This window comes from Nyctereutes procyonoides, unplaced genomic scaffold (genome assembly GCF_905146905.1).
Source record: "Nyctereutes procyonoides isolate TBG_1078 unplaced genomic scaffold, NYPRO_anot_genome, whole genome shotgun sequence".
NCBI lineage: Eukaryota > Metazoa > Chordata > Mammalia > Carnivora > Canidae > Nyctereutes > Nyctereutes procyonoides.
Genome location: NW_026575130.1, coordinates 8,483,758 through 8,496,997, shown reverse-complemented (window position 1 = coordinate 8,496,997; position 13,240 = coordinate 8,483,758). Strand labels below are relative to the sequence as shown.

At 34.2% G+C, this 13,240-nt stretch overlaps 1 protein-coding gene across 1 annotated transcript in view; it reads right to left on the bottom strand.

Moving 5' to 3' along the window:
- Positions 1-13,007, bottom strand: part of CFI (complement factor I) — a 55,403-nt gene extending 42,396 nt beyond the window's left edge. Inside the window, exon 1 of the mRNA XM_055342566.1 lies at positions 12,858-13,007. Coding sequence (XP_055198541.1) covers positions 12,858-12,914 — 57 coding nt within the window. The 5' untranslated portion in view covers positions 12,915-13,007. The remainder of the gene's footprint in view (positions 1-12,857) is intronic.
- Positions 13,008-13,240: the final 233 nt, after the last annotated feature.

Genomic DNA, 13,240 nt, shown 5'->3' with positions numbered 1-13,240 from the left:
TGGGTGGCGCAGCTGTTTGGCGCCTGCCTTTGGACCAGGGCGCGATCCTGGAGACCCGGGATCGAATCCCACATTGGGCTCCCGGTGCATGGAGCCTGCTTCTCTCTCTGCCTGTCTCTCTCTCTCTCTCTCTCTCTCTCTCTCTCTCTCCCTCTCTCTGTGACTATCATAAATAAATAAAAATTTTTTTAAAAAAGAAAAATACATGGGAAAACATGAATGAACATTTAAGACCCTATGGAAATGCAAATATGATGGTAACTGTGATAGATTGTAAGTGGCCCCAATTCTCCTCCCTGCATTCCAGTCATTTGCTGGGGGAAAGGTGTATTTTCTTAACTGTAGACTCTGGGTCTGGCCATGTGACTCGCTTTAATTAACAAGCAGTCAGTAGGTGTTACACAAGAGATTGGAAAGTATTTGTCCAATTAGGTTTGTCCTTTTGCTTCTCTGCCATAGCTATGAGAAGAATATAGCTAGGCAAGCAAAGAAGAATCCCTCTACTTGAGCCCAATTTAGATCAGCTGATCACCAGCCAACCTGCAGCCTAGTATATTAAATAAATTTTCTGACACTGAGATTTTGTGGTGATTTTATTATTATGACATTAACTACCTGGTATAATCATCATTTCCCTGGAAAATATTGAGAGGAAAAAATGGAAAAGATTCAAAAAGGGCAAACAATATAGCATTTTGTCTTTCTTCCAGAAGTGAATAAACTCATATCCTGAAAGTTAATGGGAAGTCTTTCCATTTGGAGAGTTTTAGGCCTCCTGTGGCCTCAGTGTCTTCTCATCCTGGTCTTCGCTAGCAATTTTTTTCTATAATCTTTTCCTCTCCTTGGATTTGTCCATCTTTTATCATACCTGTTTCTGATATAAAGTCATGCTCTGATACCCCGACAACCAGATATTTAACCAGCAGCCACCCTATTCAGATAAAAAAGTAATGTTTCTCTACTAATACTAAATGATGAATACTTAACAAAGAATTTGAATTTTGTTATTTTTGTTGTTGTTTGTTTTATTTTTAAAATAATTACACCATTTGGCCCAGGACCAGTATGTTGTTGCTGGAAATGTTAGAAAAATGGTTGTACGATGTTTGCAGGTAAGGTGGGCATTCTACTCTTTTCTTTAGAAATTGGGAGTATTGCTTTGGGGTCAATTCCATTATTTTTGCCTCAGAGATTTAAAAAAAATCATTGGCCTAGTTTTTTGGCCTTATTTTTATTATGACAGTTTTGTTTTTTAATATGAAAACAGTTTTGTTTTTTAAGATGGCTGAAATTTTGTTGTTGTTTTCATTTTTAATTAATTAAAAAAATAGGAAACACAAAGGAATATTACAAACAGGTTCAAAAGGGTGCCTATAAAAAGTATATTTCCTTTTTTCCCTTATCCATTTAACTTACCAAGGCCCACCTCGGGGTCAACCACTTAATAGCTCTTTGTGAATCTTTCCAGAGATCATTATTGTACATGAGCCTATGTTTTATTTTCTAACTCTGCCCCCCAACGCCAGTGCAATTTGCGACCAGTGGCCCTTTCTAAGGTTTTGTCATTAGAAACAAAGTTACAGTGAATCTTTTTACATAATACACATCATTTCCCACTATACTAAATATATCTGTCAGTACTTAACCTGGGAGTGAAATTTTAAAAAATCAGCACTTTTAACTTTGAAAGATATTGCCTAATTTCTCCTTATAGAGGTTGTTTTCATTTGCATTCCCAACCTTGATATCAGACAGTGCCTATTTTCCATAATCTTGACCACAGAACATATACCTCACTAACTTTTTTATCTTTGCCAATTTGGTATATAAAAATGTTATCAGGGTACATACAGTTTTATTTGCGATTTACCCAATGAGTGAGGCTGAACATCTTTCAATATGCTCAAACTTTGAGATTTTTATATCTTTCTCCTTGCACTAATCATATCTTTTGCTGATGTATATTGGATTTTTTTTGTTTGTTTGTTTGGCCTTTTTGTTTGTTTGTTTTATAGGAAGTCTATATATTAAAGAAACTAGCACCTTGGAATAAGAGTTGCAAAAAATTGTTTGTCTACTGACAAATGGCAAGCCTAGTGTTTTTGACAAACTAAACAGATAATTTTTTAAAAAGGATTTTTTTTTTAGAGAGAGAGAGCAAAATAGAGTGAGAGTGAGTGGGGGGAAGAGAGAGAGAAGAGAGAGAATCGCAGAGGGGCATGAGCTCGAGCGTGGAGCCCAATGCCAGGCTCAATCTCATGACCCTGAGATCATGACCTGAGTGGAAACCAAGAATTCAACACTCAACCAGCTGAGCCACCAGGCGCCCTCAGAACTGAAACTTCCAAAACACTATTCCCTATACAACAAAATTATTTCCAATAAAAACCATGAAAGAAATGAACGATAAATTATGCAGAAAAATGTGAACAGCAAATATTTTCTGTCACTGAAATTCATATTGTATATATATAATATATAAATATACACCCTGTTTGTAAAAAATAAAAGTAAACACAATACAAATAAGGAAAAAGTAGGGATCCCTGGGTGGCTCAGTGGTTTGGCACCTTCAGCCCAGGGCATGATCCTGGAGTCCCAGGATTGAGTCCTGCATCGGGCTTCCTGCATGGAGCCTGCTTCTCCTCTATCTGTGTCTCTGCCTCTCACTCTCTATCTGTGTCTCTCGTGAATAAATAAAATCTTAAAAAAAAACAAATAAGGAAAAAAATAGATAAATATTTTTAACTACATATTTGTCTTTGATGAAGAAGAAAAAAAATACACCTATGTATAGGTCTGTTATTGTAACGAATAATAATTTTTCAGTTTAACAACAATTAAATACATTGATAAAAAAGGAATAAATTTCATTTTAAAGATATTATTCAAATTTGGTAAAATATGTCCTGCATGTACTGTTGTTTGCTCTTGGCACACCTTTTGGTCTGCACTTTTTTAGTATTTTATATTTTAAAAACAAAAATTCCAAATGGCCACTAGAATGAAAAAACTGAAAACTCTCCTTCTGTTTCTTCATCCTTGTAATTCACTGTGACAATACTGCTTATTTACATTCAGAAAAATGTGATAACACAGAGTTTGGAGACAGGAACTGTACTGAAATGACCTGAACAATTTCAAAGCATAATGTTTATGAGGCTGCCTCTATCAGGGCTGAACTGAGAATTGACTGAATTAACTTGCATTTATAACACAATGTCTATTAAAGGATATGTTTTAAAAAATACACCCATTTGAGGTTTACATTTGTGTTTTAAAATCTCAATCTCAGTAACCCCAGCAATTGTTAACTGTACTAATACAAGAGCCACTGGTCAGATTTGGCTACCTACATTAAAATTAATTAAAATTAAATTAAATAGGAATTCTTCTGCTTCCAGTCAAGATTAAATAATAGGAACCAGGTTTATGCTTCAGCCTAAAACAACTAAGATATGGGCAAAACATAGCAATGATTTTCAAGATACTGAACATCAGGTGAAGAAAGGTAGTGATCCCTGAGAGTTTAGAAGTAAATGAAGAGGACCTACAATTGCTCCATTTGGTTGCCTTGAGAGTTCCATGACTGTGGTGCAGAGGGAGGGAACTTGAGCTGAACCTAAGGGACTCCCTGAGCTGAGGAAAAAGATTTGAGAGTCTGAGGAGACCAAAGCAGTTAAAATTCAAAGAATTGAATACTGGAAATAAGTGAATGGAATAGAAAAAAGAACTTTGGAGCTCCTTAGCAGATCCCCTCTGAGTGTTCAGCAAGTATTCATCAGCACCTGAGTGTGAAGAAAATACTTCAGACTGGGGAAAGAACCACCGAAAAGAATTCAAGGTGATAGGGACCACATTCAAACAGGGCCATGAATAGTGCTAATTCTTACCACTTGTAATTCATGGGGCATTTGGAAGTGTACACAGAGGATCTTACCTCAGTAGTGTGGAATAATTAGTTCTAAACTGAGAGCTAGGGACACCTGGGTGGCTCAGCAGTTGAGCGTCTGCCTTCAGCTCAGGGCATGGTCCTGGAGTCTCGGGATAGAGTCCCACATCGGGCTCCCCTCGAGGAGCCTGCTTCTCCCTCTGCTTATGTCTCTGCTTCTCTCTCTGTGTTTCTCATGAATAAATAAATAAAATATAAAAAAATAAACTGAGGGGTTTTCTGGTCCTATGTTTAAAGCAAGACTTGAAAGGGTCAAACTGTGTTCAAGTAACTTAAACATCTCAGAACAAAGTTCAAGAATGTTTATAGGCATACAAAAATACTCAGCAGTAGAGTACTCAGCATACAAAAATACTCTCATCCAGTAGAGTAAAATTCATAACATCTGGCACCCCCCAAAATTACTAGGCATGCAAAGATGCAGCAAAATATGACTCATAATGAGAAAAACCAATCAACTGAAATACACCCAGAATGCTAGTACAGATGTTAGAATTAGCAGGTAAAGATATTTAAATATTTATTATAACTGTAGTTCATATGTTGAAAGCGTTAAGTAGAAACATGAAAGATATATAAGAGATCCAAATTGAACTTCTAGAGTTGAAAACTACAATATTTGAGATTAAAAAAATATACTGGATGGAACTAACGACAAGTAGGTGTTGGCAGAAGAAAAGATTAGAAAACCTAAAGATTTATCAAACAATGTATGAGTGAGCTGTGCAACAAATTCAAGTGGCATGTTTTATGTGTAATTGGAATTCCAAAGGAGAAGGGAATGAGATAGGAACAAAAAATATATTAGAAGTAATAAGGGTTGACATTTTTCTAAATTTGATGAAAAATAAAAATCCACAGTTCCAACAAGTTGAATGAATCTCAAGCAGAAGAAACATGAAGGAAACTCCATTAAGGCATCATATTCAAATTGTTCAAATACCAGAGATAAAGAGAAAATCTTCAAAAGGGCCAAAGAAAAGAGTCACATCATGGGCAAAGGTAAGTGTGACAGCAGAGGTCTCATCACTAATGCAAATGAGAAGACAGTGGAGTAACAGTTAAAAAATACTGCGTGTGTGTAGGGAGCCCTATCAACATATAAATCTATTACTAACAAAAATATCATTAAAAGTTTAAGGCAAATAACAACCTCTTTAGATACAAAACTGAAAAATTAATCACCAGTATATTTGCCTTAACAGAAAAGTTATTTTAAAAATCCCTTTAAGCAGAAGGAAAATTATGCTGGATGGCAATCTGGATCCATACAAAGGAATGATGAATGCTGGAAATATCTGGGAATATTTGATAGGAGGAGGAGGTCAATGACGACAGTAGCTTTTATCTCTGCTTTGTATCTTGTGTCTTTGACATTACTATCAGAGTGATTTTGGACTCCTGAATTAGGAAGTATTTACTTCTTTTCTTTTTTGGGGGGAAGAGTTTGAGAAGAATTAGTGTTAATTCTTCTTTCAGTGTGTAGTAGTGAAGCCATCTGATACTGGATATTTCTTTGATGAAATTTTTAAAAATTCCTGATTCATCTCTTGTTGCTTGTCTGTTCAGATTTACTATTTCTTCTTGATTCAGTTTTGGTAATGTGTGTGTTTGTAGGAATTTGGCTACTCATCTAGGTTATCTAATATATTGGCATATAATTGTTTATAGTACCCTTTTATCATTCTTTTGACTTCGGTAAGGTCAACAGTAATGTGTCCACTTTCTGATTTTATTTGTGTCTTTTTATGTCAGTCTAGTTAAGGTGTGTCCATTTGATCTTTTCAAAGAACCAAATTTTTGTTTAGTTGAATCTATTACGTTACTATTTATTTTTCCCACCTACAATTTCTCCTCCTCTTCCTTCCCCTCTTCCTCCTTTTTTGGAGGCTAAACAACATGCTACTAAACAACCAATGGATCAGTGAAGAAATCAAAGAGGAAATAAAGAAATACATGGAGACAGATGAAAATGAAGACATAATGGTCCCATATCTTTGGGATACAGCAGAAGCAGTTCCAAGAGGGACATTTTTAGTGATACAGATCTACCTCAAGAAAAAAGAAAAATCTCAAATGAACAATCTAATCTAACACCTAAAGGAACTAGAAAAGAACAAACATAGCCCAAAGTTGTTGAAAGGAAGGAAATAATAAAGATCAGAGAGGGAATAAATGAAATAGAGACTAAAAAGATAGAAAAAAATCAATAAAACCAAGAGTTTGTTCTTTGAAAAGATAAACAAAATTGATAAACTTTAGCCAGACTCATCAAGAAAAATGGAGGACTCAAAGAAATAAAATCAGAGATGAAAGAGAAATCAACAACCAAATTAACAGAAATATAAAGCATTTGACAAAATTCTTTATTCGTTCATGATAAAAACTCCCCATTCTAATCTTTATTATTTCCTTCCTTTTCCTAGCTTTGGATTTATTTTGCTCTTCTTTTTCTGGTTCTTTAAGGTGTAAGGTTAGATTTTTGATTAAGGATATTTGTTATTTTTTAATGTAGGCATTTACTGCTATAAATTTCCCTGTGAGAACTGCTTTTGCCACATCTCGAAAGTTTTGGTATGTTGTATTTTTGCTTTCATTCATTTCTAAGTATTTTCTAATTTACTTTGTGATTTCTTTGACCACTGGTTAAGAGTACATTGCTTAATTTCCACATATTCGTGAATTTTCCAGTTTTCTTTCTGTTACTGATTTCTAGCTTTATTCCATTATCTTTCGAGGAACTATTTCTAAGGATTTCAATATTTTTAGATTTGAGACATGTCCTGTGGCTTAACATATGGGCTATGCTGGAGAATGTTCTATGTGCACTTGAGAAAAATGTGTATTCTTCTTTTGTTGAGTGTAGTGCTCTGTATGTCTAGTTGTTAGGTTAGGTTGATTTATAGTGTTATTAAAATCCTCTATTTTCTTATTTGTCTTCTGTTTAGATTTTCTATCCACTATGGAAGGTGGGATATAGAAGTCCCCAACTATTATTAGAATTCTTTTCTTCCCTTTAATTATGTCATTGTCTCATATATTTTGGGCTTTACTATTTGGTAGGTGTATGTTTATAATTATACATTTTATTTTTTATTATTTTATTTTATTTTTTTTTATTTATGATAGGCACACAGTGAGAGAGAGAGAGAGGCAGAGACACAGGCAGAGGGAGAAGCAGGCTCCATGCACCGGGAGCCCGACGTGGGATTCGATCCAGGGTCTCCAGGATCGCGCCCTGGGCCAAAGGCAGGCGCTAAACAGCTGCGCCACCCAGGGATCCCTATAATTATACATTTTAAATGAATTCTTTTGTCAATATCTAGTGTTCTTTGTCTCTCATAACAAGACAAAATTAAGGTTAATTTTGTCTGACATTAGTGTGGCCACTTCTAGTTCTCTTTTGGTTGCTATCTGCATGGAATATTGTTTTCCATCCTTTCATTTCAATCTATTTATGTCTTTGGATCTAAAGTGAGTCTCTTGTAGATAGCATATAGTTGGATCACATTTAGTTTTTTAAAAAATAAATTCTCTACCTTTCATTGGAGAATTTAACCTACTTATATTTGTTTATAAGGAAGGCCTTATTTTAACCATTTTGCAATTTGTTCTCTGTATTACAACTTTGTATTCTTTATGTCTTCTGTTACGGCCTTTTCTGTTTAGTTGATTTGTTTATAGTGAATTATTTTGATTTTCTTCTTACATCTTTTCTGTATATTTTTAAGATTTTCTTTGTGGTTGCTATGGAGATTATACTTAACATCTTAAATGTATAACAATTTAGTTTGAATTGATACCAACCTCGCTTCAAGAGTAGATAAAAACCCTGGTCTTATATAGGTCCATCTCCTATGTTGTTATGGCCATATATTCATCTTTATGCATTGTATGCCTATTAATATAGATTTATCATTATTTTTATACATTCTTCTTTTAAATCATGTGAAATACAAAGAGGTGCTCCAAACCAAAAATGAAATTACGCCGGCCTTTGTATTTACCTATATAGTTATCTTTATTGAAGTTATTTATTTCTTCTTGTGGCTTCCAGTTACTGTCTAGTGTATTTTTGGTCAGCCTGCAGGACTATCTTTCTTATAATGAATTTCTTATTTACCAATGACTAACTCCATCATTAATCTGAAAATATCTTAATTTCTCCTTCATTTTTAAAGGATAGTTTTTTTCAATATAGAATTCGTGATTGACAGTCTTTTCTTTCAGCACTTTAAAAATATTCCACTCTCTTCTCCATGCCTCAATGGTTTCTAATGAGAAATATACTTCTAATCTTATTGAAAATCTTTTGCCAATAATGAGTTACTTTTCTCTTGCTGCTTTCAAGATATTCTGTTTAGTTCCTTGGCTTTTAACAATTTCATTATAACGTGTCTTGGTGTGGACTTCTTTGCATTATCTTTTTAGAGGCTGGTAAGCTTTCTAAATCTGTAGACTCATATCTTTTAGCAAATTTGGGAAGTTTTTGGCTATTATTTCTTCAAATATTCTTTTTAACCTGTTCTCTTCTCTGGGTTTCTAGTGTGTATATTTTGGTGTTCTTAATGGTGATCCACAGGTCTTAAGCTATGTTAGCTTCTCTGTCTTTTTCTTTCTGATCTTCAAACTGGATAATTTGATCAAGTTCACTTACTCTTCTGCCTACTTCACTCTACTATTAAAACTCTAGTGAGTTTTTTATTTCTGCTATACTTTTCAGCTCCAGAATTCCTGATTGTTTTTTATGATTTCTATCTCTTCATTGATATTATATGTTTGCTCATGCATCATCTTCCTGGTTTCCTTTAGCTCTTTGAATATATTTAAGTTAGTTGATTTAAAGTCTTTCCCTAGTAAGTCCCAAGTCGGTTCTTCCTCATTTCTGTTAATTTCTCCTATAAATGGGACACATTTTGTTTCCTTGCATGCTTCGTATTTTTTTTTGTTAAAACTAGACATTTTGAATATTACAATGTAGTAACTCTTGAAATCATATTTTTCCTTCTACTCAAGGTTTGCTTTTCTTCCTTGCTGTACACTGTAGCTGTTTGTTTGGTGAGTTTTCTAAACTGTTTTTGTAGGAAGTTTGTTTTTTGTGATGTGTGGTGTCTGAAGTTTCTGTTCTTTTACCTTGCAGTAAGCTAGGGTTTGGACAAATATTTCTTTGAGTGAGAGAGAGAGAGGGAAAGAGAGAGAGAGAGAGAGAGAGAGAGAGAGAGAGAGAGAGAGAAGGAAAAGGGAAATGAGAGGAGAAATAAAATGAAAAGAATAAGAAACTCCTTAAATCAATAACAACAAAAAATCTCTTTTTTTGTTTTTTTTTTCTGTTTTTTTGTTTTTTGTAGAAGAATGGCCCCTTCTACACTTAGCCAGGCCATTTACAATTTATCTCCTAGCCTTCACTTCATGCTTGCACTGAGCCTAGAGATCAACTAGAAGTATAGGCTTAGGGTCTTCCTAGATCTTTTCTGAGCATGCATTCTACCCTGGGCATGTGTGTTGCTTTTTAAATTCCCAGGTATTCACAGGGACTTTTAAATGGTCCAATTTCCCATAGAAACCCTCTCCCTAATTTTTTCTCCAAGCTTTGGCACTCTCCTGTTTGTCTCAACCGTAATCTTTTGTCTAGGTAGCTGCACGTTGTTTAGTGCTTCACAATGTTTTTGAGGAATGATCACTGCCTTTCCACTCTGAGTTGAGTTCTAAATTAGGCAAAACAAAGACAAATATCTTTGGTCAGTCTTTCCAGTATCCCCCAGGCAGGTTAGAACAAACCCTATTTTTTTAAAATAAATTCTGCTCTCCTCCTTCTAGAGCTAGGGATGAGAGTTCCACACGTGGACTGCCATCTTCAAGACTGCCACTGAACTGGGGACAGGGTAGGGCAAAGTCAAGTAGAAATGCCACAGAGCTTTCTTACCATTTTTAAGCTGCCTTTTCCTTAATTCAGTGTTTACTTGGATGCTGTAGCCTTTGATTAATAACTAGAGTTCTGACAAAGTTGGCCCTGAAAGACTGCATGATTGTGTGTGTGTGTGTGAAGTGTTTGGATTTGCCTACTCTGCCATTTTTGCTGACCTCACTCACTCTCTGCACTGTGTGTTGCTTCCTGTGCATATTGTCTTTCCATCATCTCATCACTCTGCTGAACACACCCTAATTCTTTCTTTCCAAAATATTACCGATATAAACTTAGGCTTGTAATACACTTTTAGGGTAAATAAAAATTTGGGGTTTTGGTCGGGGTCTATGTTACAGTACAATACTCCCACAGTAGTGAACAACCATATTGAATGAAACATTTGGCTTCCCTATTCTTTAATATATGTTGGTCGTTAATGCAGCAGCCAATCCCTCTGTTCTGGTTTTATCTCCCAGAGAAACCTGAGTCCCCTTATCTCTACATCTGGGCAGCAAAACCAGAATTCTCTCACTATTCAGAAAATCCTGTTTATCTCACACCAGTTCACTCTTGTCATTGACATAATTCACCTTCAAATAAGTCCATCAAAAAAAAAAAAACCCAAAAAACAAACAAAAAACCCCAAATAAGTCCATCAAAAAGTTTTGATATAAAAAAGGGTGTGGAACTTTTTATTCCTTAGCGGGAAATCTGGTCTCCACTTTCAAAATCACAAAAGTTTCTTCCAGATGTATATATTTTCATTTAGAAAATGTAGACACATTTTAAAACTTCTTTGAACACATTTGAAGACATGTTGTCTGTATAGTAACTTCCATTTAAAAATAGTTTTCTCCTAGTATTACATTTTCTTTTATAAACTAATATTTTAAAAAGTTCTGAAATTTTCACAAATATGGTAATTTAATTCCTACAAAATTCTGTTTTTTATTTTTTTTTAAATTCTGTTTTTTAAATAAAAGAAGACAACTTTATTATTGGATGATTATTCAGTAAAAGAGGCTCCCTTTCTGTAAGTGAAAAATACTATTTTGTTTTTTATTGGTTTTGTTCTGGGAATAGAAAATGTGGCTGAAATGTCTTTTTCTCAAAAACAAGTTTTTCCTTATTCTAAAATAACATGCATTTATTTGGATTTTAAGAAGATGAATAATGGGGACACCTGGGTGGCTCAGTGGTTGAGCCTTTGGCTCAGGTCGTGATCTTGGGTCCTAGCATCAAATTCTACATCAGGCTCCCCACTGGAATCCTGCTTCTCCCTCTGCCTATGTCTCTGCCTCTCTCTCTGTGTCTCTCCTGAATAAATAAATAAAATCTTAAAAAACTAAGATGAATAATGCATAAAACAGAATTTCTGAATTCTGAAAATTCATAAATATATAAAACAAAAAGTAAAAATCACCAGTAATCTCATTACTTAAGATACCAACTGGTATGTATTTGATATATACCCCCCAGGAACTTTTAAATTGCTGTTTATATGAGCAGCTATATTTATGTATTCGTGTGTGTGTGTGTGTGTGTGTGTGTACACACAGATACATAAATGTGTGTATATTTTCTTCTTTAACAAAAATAAGATTTTAGTAAGGGCTTTTGTCTCAATAAATATATAATGTGTCATTTTAATAGCTACATGATAGTTCATTTATAGATGTACAATAATTGAATCAATTTCTTATGAATGAGCACTTAGTTTATTTTCATTTGTTCTGTTACAAACATTGCATATATATTTTAGAAGTTACAAGAAACTTATTTAAAGTAAGTAATTCTGATTTCTTAGGTAGTTTTCTTTAAATATTTGCTTCTCTAAACTGGCATTAAGACAAAACAGCTTTTGTAACACTGTTTCAAAGTGCTTTGACCACAAAAGTAGGCAATAATCAATAATTGTCTAAAATATCTTAAACCTATATGTGATCTTCCAGCCTGGCTATAATCTGTCATATCAGTTTTGACTGCTCAAGTTCCCACTGTCTCCATTCTGATCAAATGGATTTATTCACCTGGAGGAAACTAATGTTTTACTATCCTTCTACCATATAACTGGTATGAAAAGGGTGAAAGTTACTCTGTTTCTCTACACTAATCCAGAATTAGGAATCCAGCTCAAATCCCACTTGGTCCATAGACTCTTCCTGGTCTCTTAACAGGAAGGGATTTTTTTCCCCTCATTAAAGTCCTTTGGCACATGATATTTACAACATTTTTGGCAATTGAATATCTTGCAACAGTTCCTTCTCAAATTTATTTAAATCTTATTACTTCCTCATTGTCATGTCATCTTTTTTTTTTTCATGTCATCTTTCTACCACTGTACCGAAGGGCTGTTGAAGGAAGAGATCAGACATGCTATTTTCCCAGTACTATACCTTGCATGTATAAGGATTTGGTAAATACTTTATAATTTAATACAATGACTGTAAATTATAGATCTCTATTAGTAAAATTCTCATTCAATTAATTTCTATGCACAGATAAGAGAACATGAAAAAAAAGCAATTTCTTAAAGCACTTTCATCAAGATATTAACACAAAATCTTTGTTACTGACTATATATTGCCACTGTTGGTATCTGAACTATGTAATCTCTAAAGTCAAAATAATATATTTAAGATTTTTCTCTTTTTTACTTATTTTAAATTTTAAAAATTTAAATTCTAATTAACATATAGTGTATTATTAGTTTCAGAGGTAGAGGTCAGTGATTCATCAGTTGCATATAACACCCAGTGCTCTTTATGTCACATGCCCTCCTTAATGCCCATTACCCAGTTACCCCATCCTCCCATCCACCTCCCCTCCTGCAACCTTCAGTTTGTTTCCTATGATTAAGGGTCTCTTATGGCTTGTCTCCCTGTCTGATTTCATCTTATTTTACTTTACTCTCCCTTCACCCATGTCTTAAGATTTTTCTTACATTCTTATAATATTAAAAACATCTACTTAAAATAGTCTAAATATTGAGTTACTTACCTTGCAAAAACTTAGGCAGAAGCACAAATGTAACAAAATAACATGAACAAGCTTCATATTGGAAACTTTCAGGGTCTGTCTCTCTTCTCCACCCTGGATATTCTTTTGAAATTTAATTTTTAACCTTTGAAAAAATATTTAGAAAGAGCAAGGCTCCTAAAGAGCTTTGCACTTTTGAACTCAGAGAATTTGGCTAAAATCCAGAGTTTTACCGTAACTGAAACCAAAAAAGGCCTTCCCAGTAAATAGCTGAGTGAGGTGACCAATAGGGAGCATGTTTCCTCCAGAGGAAAATAATTTCCACAGTTTGTTAATAGACAGCCCTTCAATTTTGCTTTTTTAGAGAGGACAGAAACTACACTGAAAGAAAATTGCTTGTGTTT